At 41.7% G+C, this 11,639-nt stretch overlaps 1 protein-coding gene across 1 annotated transcript; it reads right to left on the bottom strand.

The window, feature by feature from the left end:
* Positions 1-2,394: 2,394 nt before the first annotated feature.
* Positions 2,395-11,620, bottom strand: LOC117592743 (adhesion G-protein coupled receptor G2-like). Its single transcript, XM_034287663.1, has 11 exons — positions 11,045-11,620; positions 10,811-10,961; positions 10,222-10,344; positions 7,749-7,880; positions 7,615-7,642; positions 7,327-7,442; positions 6,663-6,781; positions 5,978-6,246; positions 5,752-5,857; positions 5,068-5,357; positions 2,395-4,615 (listed from the first exon to the last, which is right to left on the bottom strand). The coding sequence occupies exons 1-11, from the start codon at positions 11,206-11,208 to the stop codon at positions 4,470-4,472; spliced, it is 1,644 nt and encodes a 547-aa protein (XP_034143554.1). The 5' UTR covers positions 11,209-11,620; the 3' UTR covers positions 2,395-4,469.
* Positions 11,621-11,639: the final 19 nt, after the last annotated feature.

Genomic DNA, 11,639 nt, shown 5'->3' with positions numbered 1-11,639 from the left:
GACGATGGCCCCAGACCAGTGCAGAGATGGCTAGGGGCATAGCCAGGACGTGACATAAACAACTTAATTGGAATATAACTGATTGAAAATGTATTAAACAGACACAAACAAACTTCATAACAATAACTAAAGAAGTTTTACATATGGCATTATTTTATTTTCAATGGACTCGCGAATTATTCCAACACCAATGTAGGTCGCGAATTAATCCAACAGTTACATTTGGGCACTGCTTGTGAGCACAACTGTCACGTCCCGGCTGTGCCCCTAGCCATCTCTGCGCTGGGCTCGGGGCATAGCCGGGACAGGACAGGAGGTGGCCTTTAGCCACCTCTACTCCTTTTTTTGGTTTACCCTCCTGGCAGGAGGTTTACCCTCCTGCTCCTCCACCGGCTCCTGCTCCTCCGCCGGCTCTCCCGCCGGCTCCGGACCCTCCGCCGGCTCCCCCGGCTCCTGCTCCTCCACCGGCTCCTATTCCCCCGCCGGCTCCCCCGTCTCCTATTCCTCTGCCGGCTCCTATTCCTCCGCCGGCTCCCCCGGCTCCTACTCCTCCGCCGGCTCTTCCGCCGGCTCCGGACCCTCCGCCGGCTCTTCCGCCGGCTCCGGACCCACCACCGGCCCTTCCGCCGGCTCCGAACCCTCCGCCGGCTCCCCCGGCTCCTGCTCCTCCGCCGGCTCCTACTCCTCCGCCGGCTCTTCCGCCGGCTCCTGACCCTCCACCGGTTTCCCCGTCTCCTACTCCTCCGCCGGCTCTTCCGCAGGCTCCTGACCCTCCGCCGGCTCCCCCGTCTCCTATTCCTCCGCCGGCTCCCCCGGCTCCTACTCCTCCGCCGGCTCTTCCGCCGGCTCCGTACCCTCCGCCGGCTCCCCCGGCTCCTGCTCCTCCACCGGCTCCTATTCCCCCGCCGGCTCCCCCATCTCCTGCTCCTCCGCCGGCTCCTACTCCTCCGCCGGCTCTTCCGCCGGCTCCTGACCCTCCGCCGATTTCCCCGTCTCCTGCTCCTCCGCCGGCTCTTCCGCCTGCTCCGGACCCTCCGCCCCCTCCCCAGGCTTCTGCTCCTCCGCCGGCTCCTATTCCCCCGCCGGCTCCCCCGTCTCCTGCTCCTCCGCCGGCTCTTCCGCCGGCTCCTGACCCTCCGCCGGTTTCCCCGTCTCCTATTCCTCCACCGGCTCCCCCGGCTCCTGCTCCTCCGCCGGCTGTCGACCCTCTGCCGGCTCCCCCGGCTCCTGCTCCTCCACCGGCTGTCGACCCGCTGCCGGCTCTCCTGCCGGCTCCTGTCCCTCCGCCGGCTCTCCCGTCTCCTGACCCTCTGCCTCCCCGGCCTGTCCCTGCGGCTCCGCCTCCCCGGCCTGTGCCGGCGGCTCCGGGCGCTGAGCCTCCACCGGTCCGGGTGTGGTCGTCCCGGTCTTGCGGTCGGGAGCCCGCGCCTTTGGGGGGGGGGTACTGTCACGTCCCGGCTGTGCCCCTAGCCATCTCTGCGCTGGGCTCGGGGCATAGCCGGGACAGGACAGGAGGTGGCCTTTAGCCACCTCTACTCCTTTTTTTGGTTTCCCCAATTGGAGGCAGGTGTTAGTTATTGCCTCCAATTGGGGACCCTATTTAAGTTTAGTTTGTTAGGCCCCAAGGCGTGGTTCATTTTGGTTTTGTTTATCCTGTGTAAGGAAGACCCACGTCACTGGTTGCTGCCTTTTTGTTTGTTGGAGTCCTTCTTTCTTTTGTTTGATTAAACATGGATTACCTTCCCTACCTCTACTCTGCGCCTGTGTCCTTTCCATCCCACGACCGTGACAACAACTCTGACACTGCTTATCGATTCCAGTCCATATTTACAAAACAAGCATTACATTCTTTTAAGGTGTTTAAGGTCTTTGAACCTGGAACCACTTTTTTCCGAGGTGCCACAGTCTTCTTCAGGCTCATATGAAATTGTCTTTTCTCTTTTTGCTTTCTTCCATCTCTCTTAGGTTTTTACCTCCATGTTACCCTATAATAGCAGTTTATAATTTTGGATTATAATTTTTTTAGGAATAAAAATATGACAATAGTCTAGAAGTATAGCACCTTATGAAATTGTCAAGATAGTGTGCTTTGTGGGCAGTCATGGAGTGGCTGATTTGCGGCTCCAAACCCACCCTGTTAATACAGGTAATGATGGAGGGCTTCTTACAGAAAAACTAACAGGTCTGTGAGAGACAGAATTCTTACTGGTTGGTAGATGATCAAATACTTATGTCATGCAATAAAATGCAAATTAATTACTTAGAAATCATACAATGTGATTTTCTTGATTTTTGTTTTAGATTCCGTCACTCACAGTTCAAGAGTACCTATGATAAAAATTACCGACTTCTACATACTTTGTAAGTGGGAAGATATGCAAAATTGGCAGTGTATCAAATACCTGTTCTCCCCACTGTACATAGAACATTTATTGGTAAAATTAAGGAATTAAAAGACTTGGAACTGATCATTTGTTTGAGTGTGTGGGTGTGTGTGAGAGAGGGAGTATTGCTCTGTGGCCTACATTGCAAAGGTCTCTTTAACTACTGATGCCTAACCAAAACGGACTTGCCAGTTCAATCCAGCAATGGAAAACACAAGTATTTAAAAAAAAAAAATGAAGCCATTTTCATCAACCCTATCAAATACAAATGATAAAATCCTATTGTGTTTGAAATACGTTTTACGTTTTAAATACATGTATAATAAATACTGCCCACTGCAGACCCATCATTGATTGTGGCTATACACTTATTTTTTAAAAGAGGCCATTTGAGTATTAATGACAGTTATTTGGCAAGGATTTTTTTACAATGCGCAGCTTCAGTTGGTTCTGGCCTATACTGTTGGATTATGAATTGTAACAAAGTGCGGAATTGTTCATCACTGTTTCCTTCTGATTTGGCCACTGTTAATATCGTCTCCAATCAGGCAATTAAGCTTGTATTTAGCCCACATTTATATTTGTGAAAGGAATCGTTTTTATTCAATATAGTTTGACCGTTGTAGCAGAATGAAAATGAAGCAACATGTGATCTTTGTGAAGTCTGTAAGATATTTTGGCGGAGGCGATCAAAGGGAGAGAAAACACAGGCAAACACCCCAACATCTGAAGACAGAGTGAGGCAGAGTTGTCTAACGCAAGCCTTTTAGAGGCAGGAATTATCCATTGACATTAGTTTATTTTAATCATTTCAATAGAAAGCAGGAAATACTCATTATTTTCTGCAAAATATCACAGCGCAGAATACAGTGGGTGCATTTACATGTACACGAATACTCTAAACCGACTAAGGTTAATGTTCCCGACTATGTAAAAGTTTTCAAACAGTATGTTAATTCATTATATCAATTTTGAGGAAAAACTGTCACTCATCAAATTGTGGATAATGCAGTTTGGAATTAAACTCTTCTCATATAAATAATTTAATGTATCTACTTATTCTAATCATTTTAGGTTGTATGTTATACGGTCCAGATAAAGACTTAAATACATTCAGTTTAGCTTTTAGGAAAATACGTTTTTCCCCATTGGTCACCCAAATAGCAGAGATTACAGGAAGTCTGGGAGAGATGACTGTGAAGGACCTCCAGCCATTCTCGACTGTTGGAGTCAGAGGTTTTAATGAATTTAAGTCCCTTGATTGGTGCTATAAAATCCCAAGCCGCAAACGATTGATGGAGGGTACGATAGACCTCAATTGGTACACTGTGTTGTTCTCACATCTGACATTTGGATTTCAAGGTCAACAGAGGCATATTTGACTGTGTCCAGTCATTTCATTACAACTGGTAAATATGTACACAAGAAATATCAGTATCAGCATACTAGCTTTGGTATTACTTGATATCGGATCGAGGACAAAAAGCATCAAATCGGCACTGAACAGGTTTCCTTTTTCTTGTTTTTGGAGTGTGCGTACAGCTGTTACTGAGACAGCAGATGTCACTGGGAAGAAAACTCTTACATTTTGGTTGGATTTATTGGTAATTAAATGGACAATAATTTCCAGATGTAAAGATATCAGGTTATGGCTATTAGTTTGTAACATTGTTCTCAAAATATATGGTTATCTGTCAACTAGCTAGGTAGCTAACATCAATATGATTGTCCTAGGACATTTTAAATATCCGGACATCATCAATTATCCAAAAGCTGTTCTTAGCTGTATTAATCATGTATATCAAATATTAGCAAAAATATTTTTTTCAACAGCGAACCATTAATGCCATCTGCAATTGAGGGCACTAAGCTCATTGTAATTATTTGCCTTTCGGTCTTGATTTAGGTGTGGTGAATGTGAAGATGCCCAAGATTAATCCTTTGGGTTTTGAAGAAATCTGACATGGTGAGACGCTATGAGCACTTGTACAATCCATCGGTGCCTTTCATATTACAGATAATGAAAACGAATAGTGCACGTCACACAGCTTGGCTGTTGAATGAAGATCGTGAGAGCTTAATGGTTCACTGGTAGGGATTATTCCCCTCGGAAAACCCCTCCTTGGATTTGGCTACAGAAGTGTTCATTGCTACTGCTGTGCTCTTAGTTTTTGCAGCAAGCTCCCTTTCCTTCCTGACGGAGCCACAGATCCACAGGAATATAAAGAATCCTTGGAGACAGAAACACAGAAGAATGATCACACAGACTGATCACCCAGACTGCACTTGGACAATCAATAACAGGTGCTATGAATTAGTTCAAAGTCATGGAGCTGGTTAGTGTGAACGACACCCTTAAATCACACGTCCTGCTTTGGTCTACCTGAGACCATCCCCTCCCTTTCTGAATACTTTCCCTTTATCTCCTGGTCTGTCTTCACACCTCTTCTCTTCAAACCTCTCCTTGGGAACCCCAGAAATTCCATCTATTAGACAAATTCTGAAGTCAGCACACGTGAACCAATTGCCCTTGTTTACTTTTAATTTGTTTACTTAATTAAGGTAAGGTAGTTCATGGCTACAAACAAACTGTCAGGCATCTGGAGGTCCCTGGGAGATGTTTGAGAAGCATTACATTTATATCTCTAATAAGGTCTCTCTGTCCCTGTCTTCCCTGGGTCACCTTGAAGGGAGTTGAAGATGGTAAACAGATAGAGGATGACAAGGTTGTAGTAGCCGATGGAGAGGAAGGCCAGGCCCCATGTAACGCCCAGAAGGCAGGTGAGACCTAGGACGGTGCAGACGTCTTTAAAGACCAGGCTTCCCTTTCCCGCCTTGTGCTTGTTGTCGAGGCACTTCAGCTGGCAGATCCGCGTGGTCACCGTTAACAGAATGCCAGAGTTCATGACAAATGTGAAGGTAAAGTAGCCAAGGTTCACACCATAGAAGAAAGTGATGTTTGTGATCCAGCAGCTGGTGTGAGAGAGAGAGTGTGAGTTGAAGCGGCAGCGACACAGTCATTGAATATGGGTTATATTAGTCAAGCTTTGTTATGGGTTCTATTTCAACAAAATAATTGGAAATGTTACTACGCAGCGCTATTTGCCTGGCATGGAATGTGTTACTTAAGCAACTGTCATGTTACCTTTCAAATTATTTGGTATAGTACACACAACTTTAATAGTAAGGTAATGAAATGACGAGGCAACTTGCGGCATTGCAAATGTAAGAAGATATTAAATAAGAATTAAATTTTCTGAGCAAATACTGCAGTTAATATATGATAAGAGCATGATTGTACAACTCTACATTGGGCCACCTTTAAAATTGTATTGAAACAACCATGAGAAAGAGAACATTTACTTACATTGTATTGGTTTTGTTAGAGTTTGCCAAGGTAGTAACTGTAGATCCATAAAAATGTTGAGTATTCTGGAATGCCAATGAAATTCCCACAACAACTCCTGGGACTCCTGAATAGTGGATACACAAGATGTGTAGTATACCCATTTCTGATCACACTTGTATGTATGCAATATCTACATCACTGTCTCTCTAACGTTAATGTAACCATGTGTAACCTATTCACTTACCCCAACCAATGACAGAGAGCTTAACCATATAATGTCGGTAGTAAATGTTGAACACCTTGACCAGGAGTATATATAGGTGGACAGCTTCAATGGCCATCCAGGTGAAACTGCTTAACAGGCTATAGTGAATGGCCACTGCAATAAAGATACACACACCATTGATCCCTAGACTGGCCACCCACTCGTTGAGTATGAAGAAAGAGTTGAGCAGGAACAAAGCCCCACTCAGTGAAATGTGGATGGCGTTGGCGTGGTCTACACTTCTGTTCCTGAAGTAAGGATACAACATAATAATCAGAAAATGGTTCTAACATGGTACACTCAATCAATTCATCAATATAGACAAAAGGACAACTACATTGGCCATGATTGATGATGGGATGAAAAGTGTTCTAAAATGGCTCATCGATTGACCTCAATAGGATAACCCTTTAATGTGCCAGGTTGAACCCCTTAGGTTCCAGGTAAACCCCTTCTGGGTTCCATCGAGAACCCTCTGTGGAAATAGTTAGACCCAAACTATATTTTACATGGGAAAAAACATGTTTATTCAAAAGGTTCTACTATGTGGTCAGCCAAATTACCTTTTTAGCACCCTTTTAGGAAATACCCTTTGAGATACAAAGAGTGGAGAAAGAAGGGAACACAGTGTTTAGGTAAAGTCACATATGGTTAGGTTACATACCTGGTGAAAACATAAGTGATGAGGGATAGAGCGGTGAAGAATGCAGATAAGCCACAGCCGATATAGGTGATGTAAGACAATATTTGCCAGTTGTTATCGTCATATGGCATGTTAGGAATCTTGAGGGGATAAGAATGGAAAAAGCATGACAACCTTCACCAGCGCATTTATCAAAGAATGTTTCAGACAAACACATTGCCAAGGGAAGGTCTACACACATTTTGCTGCCAGAAAATTCAAGGTAAATATCAATTATCAATAGTTATATATATTTTCTTCTACTTCACATTTCCAAAGTGAAAGAGAATGGGGAAAAGAGTCCAAATGAATAAATAACGGATTGCTTACTAACTGATACATTCCAACACTATTTAGAGGACTCTGTCATGATTCATAGTTCTTACTACACCTGTAGTTGTCATTTCTTTTGAGCTCTCACTCACCCTTCAATACACATTTCAATGTAATAAGAGTGTATTGTCTATTGTGCAAAGCCAAATCACCTGCTCCCTCTGGCTACTGATGTGTGAAACAAATCTTACTGACCTGGAAATATTTGATTTCCCTTTTGAGATTGAATTCAAGGGAAGAAAGATGTGAAAACAGAATGGGATGTGTAGACTTTCAATAGACACTAATAAATAGATTGACATAAACTGTTCACCAGTAGTACAGCAAACGGAGTAGCGTGATTGCAGCTACATTCCACCAGGTTGCCATTGATCTTGGTTTGACAACCATCCGTTTCCCAAAACACATTGTTTGATATGCTCACGTTCCCTTTTCGGAAAACAAAATACACAGTTTTGTCATTCAAATACAGTAATGTAACCAACAGGCGTATGTCATCGTTCTTCTGTGCTACTGGGGATAACATGAAAATGTTATGCAAAGGATTGAGGTATGCAAACACTGAATGTAGGTTTACATACTGGAACCAAAATATACCCACCATATTCATTGAAATATTGACATGATGCCTGTAGAAAGGAAATAACCAATACTGTAAGATACACAAATATAGAATAAGCCTAGTAAATCTGTCACAATAATCAGAACAAAGTATATCAAACCATGACAACTTACTGAGTAATTCACTGATGTACTATCTGGGTCGAGCAATTGGAACTTCATCATCAATGGATTGTTCAGGTTCTTAAGGATGCCGCCCAACGCCTCTATTCGCATGACTGGGGTTATCAAGACTGTGTTGTTAAACTGGATAGAAGATGATAATAATTGTCTGTGAGACAAACCCCTACACTTTGACCCTACCTAATTACTGTCTCATAATTTTCAAGGTTTTTCTCAAACAATGTCATAGTACATAGTGGCATGCTCACTTATACCTTCAAAGAATGGAGAAGTTGTGTAATGCTAAAAAACTAAATCTGGTGAAATATCACACAATTAATTAGGTCAATTGTCAACAAGTCAGTAACATGACTGGATATTAAAAGATCATTCCAGAGAGGATGTGTCGGTCAGAAGTGAGGATGTGGAGGGGTACATTACTATGTGAAAGACTGCGCTGGCATAAAGTGTAACGATTGAAGAATAAATTGTATGCAAGGGATCTGTTTGCAAGGGACAAGGCTGAAAACCAATAATGGATGGCCGTGATCTTCGGGCCCTTAGACAGAACTGCATTACAAACAGACATGATGGTGTAGTGGAAATCACATGATCTCAGGAACCCTTCTGAAAAGCATTGTCTGAACACAGTCGCTGCATCCACAAATCCAAGTTAACACTCTCCCATGCAAATAAGAAACCATATAAACAAGAACCAGAACCGCTGCCTTCTCTGGGCCCAAGCTCATTTAAGATGGACTTAGGCGAAGTGGAAAGCTGACCTGTCTGATGAAATTATTTTTGGGAATCATGGACACTGTGTCCTCTGGACTTAAGAGGAAGGGGACCATCCGGCTTGTTAACAGCACACAGTGCATACGCCAGCATCTGTGATAGTAAGGGGGTGCATTAGTGTACAGGTTTTGAAGAAACATATTCTGCCATTCAGACAACATCTGTTTCAGGGGAGGCTTTGCTTATTTCAGCAGGTCAATGCCAAATCACACTCTGCACGTATTACAACAGCATGGCTCAGTACTAAAAAAGTCAGGGTGCTAAACTGACCTGTCCAGACCTGTGACTCATTGAAAATATTTGGAGCATTATGAAACAACAAATACAACAAAGGAGACACCAAACTGTTGAGCAGCTGAAACCCTATATCATGCAAGAATGGGAATACGTTTCACTTTTTAAACTACAGCAATTGGTCTCCTCAGTTCCCAAATGTTTACAGAGTATTGTAAAAAGAAGAGGAGATGCAACACAGTGGTAAATATGCCCCTGTCCCAACTTTTTTGACATGTTGTCTTTGTACTATTTTGAATTAAATGATTTGCACATTATTGCATTCTGTTTTCATTTGCATTTTATGCAGCATCCCAACTTTTTTGGAAACGGGGTTGTATTACAATGTAAAATTTGATAGTTCATTTTTAAACTAAACTATTAAAGGAATCGTATAATGTAAATTTACTATAGAATATACTAAAAGGTATATAAGTAGCCTCAACACGCCAGAACTGGATTTTTACTGAATTGAAATGGAATGTATGGGGCAGGTTCATAGTTTTCATCATGAATACCGCTACCAGGATAACAGCATGTATTCATCAGCTCACATCTATGAATATTCATATATATATTTGACATGTTTGAATATTAAATATGATATTCTTAAGAAATCAGCTATTCAAATGGCTTTTCAGCCATATTCTTACAACAATTCTGTGAATAATTGAATACTGTCAAATCTTGCAAACATGGCTTGTGTTTTTTTCAATTTAGTGAACATCATAGAATTAGATATTTCATACAGATATGGTTATGAGAAATAACACCATTAACATTGAGTTGTTTGGCAGAAATACTGAAAAAACACTTATTTGGGGTTTGTGTTTGAATTTGCTTCTGCAAAATCTTTGTAAAACCCTGTTCCAGCTGGTTGTGTTAAAAGTGGTGCCTCTATCTCCACAGTAAAACAGCTAAATCATATGTAGCTGCCCCATTACATGGAATTAGAGTAAATGTCAGTTTCCACATTCTAATGACAATGTCACAATATGGGTGATATCTATACAAGTGGTGTAGCTGGTGCTTCTATTAAAGCTGGATATATTAGCCTGAATATCATTTCATTTCAGCGCACGGTATTTCACCACTTGTCAAACAAAGTTTCAAATTTATCAGGGTTTCCTTAATGAAGACATTTTTGCAGGTAATTCTGAAATCTACTACAGGGGGTCAAAAAGTCAGAGTTAAAGTTGTTCTCATAAGTTTGCATACCCTGGCAGGAATTGTGAAATAATGGCATTGATTTTGAAAATATGACTGATCATGCAAAGAAACTGTCTTTTATTTAAGGATAGTGATTATATGAAGCCATTTATTAACCCACACACATTTTTGATTTATATGAGTAGATTGAATTGAAATAATGATTGATTTGAATTATAAAGTGGATACAGAATATGACAAGTCCTACCACAAACTGGTTGGATGGTTTATAGATGACCACGCTCACTTTCCTTTGGTCCTCTGCGATGCCCTGAAAGGCATCGGTAGGGATCCAGGTTTCCGGAATATAAGTACCGTTATGGATGAGGATCTATATTTACAGTAATTGAAAACATGGATTAGCAAGATATTAGATGCCTTGCAGACAGACTATAGTAATTCTTTGTACAAAAGGTCTCTTTACACATTTTTACATTTAGCATACACTCTTATCCTGGTCAGGTGCTCTAACTGCTGAACTATGAGTTGCATATCTCCTAATACTTTTATTCTTCTAAAATACAGGGATTATGTATTAAAAGGGCTGTAATTCCTACAAGATTCACGCTTTATGGTTGAAAAACTCTACAAATTAACGTAGACAGTCTGCACTTTAACCTCTTCATCGTTTCATTTCAAATCTAATGTGCTAGTCAACAGTGCCGAAACAAAACTTGTGTCACAGTCCAGATACTTGAAGCCTGTACTGTCAACTATTTTTTCCCAATTAGACATTTAGACATGTTCTGTAGGTCCCTCTATGACAAATCTGAGAGATGACAAACCATGAGCCGTACCTCTGGGGCTTTTATTTGTATAATATTGCCATTTGCACTGGTTAGGTTGGTCAGGTTATCCACAGTCATGGACAGATCCTGAAGGTTGTAGGACACAGAGTCTCCACTGAAGGAGTTGTTCATTATGTTTTGTATGATGTTCCGCTCGACACTGCATGTATGACACAGACCACAAGTTATCAAACAACTCTGTCCAAAGTAAATGGATGTACTGTAGGTTGGTGGGTTACTTACCCAATATACAACATCTTCATGACTTTATTGTCTGTAAACAACTGTGGGCACATATTTTGCATATTTACGATCCTTCTAAGATCCTCCAGACCATTAGGGTGGTCTTCAATAGCATTCAGCAGGGCACCAATTGCAGTCACAGTACAGTTGGTGATCTGACACATGGATGAATCTGATGGACAAAAGATTGACAATTTTCTGGAGACTTTATTTTGGCATTCTAGTTTTTCATTAACCTAAGCCAAAAGAGAAGTATACTTAAAGTATATTATTTTGGAACCGCTTCTGTTGTTTATATTTACTTTAGTATACACTAAATAGTGTTTAAATAGGATTGAAGTACATTAGCGGTTACAAAATACTACACTAAGTATACTGCTTTTTTGGCTTGGGAAAAATGAGAGAAATGACTGAGGAATCACAGCTACGTTTTTTTTAATCCAGATTTCTACATCAACAATAAACATATACAATATGTATATGAAAAAATATAGAGAGTACCAGTCCAAAGTTTGGACCCACCGATTCTAGTGAATGGGTGTGTCCAAACTTTTGACTGGTACTCTATATATACACTGTACAAAAATTGAATTGC

This window comes from Esox lucius, chromosome 2 (genome assembly GCF_011004845.1).
Source record: "Esox lucius isolate fEsoLuc1 chromosome 2, fEsoLuc1.pri, whole genome shotgun sequence".
In the NCBI taxonomy this organism is placed as follows: domain Eukaryota; kingdom Metazoa; phylum Chordata; class Actinopteri; order Esociformes; family Esocidae; genus Esox; species Esox lucius.
Note: the sequence above shows the minus strand (reverse complement) of the source record. Positions and strands in the feature narration are given on the sequence as shown.

What these genes read in the sequence shown, in the direction of transcription:
- LOC117592743 (XM_034287663.1), bottom strand. Translation starts at nt 11,208, where the DNA reads ATGTGTCAGATCACCAACTGTACTGTGACTGCAATTGGTGCCCTGCTG. An exon ending in GTACATCAGTGAATTACTCA is followed by an intron (nt 7,643 to 7,748) that starts GTAAGTTGTCAT and finishes TCCTTTCTACAG; the next exon opens with GCATCATGTCAATATTTCAA. An exon ending in GCTCTCTGTCATTGGTTGGG is followed by an intron (nt 5,858 to 5,977) that starts GTAAGTGAATAG and finishes TCCACTATTCAG; the next exon opens with GAGTCCCAGGAGTTGTTGTG.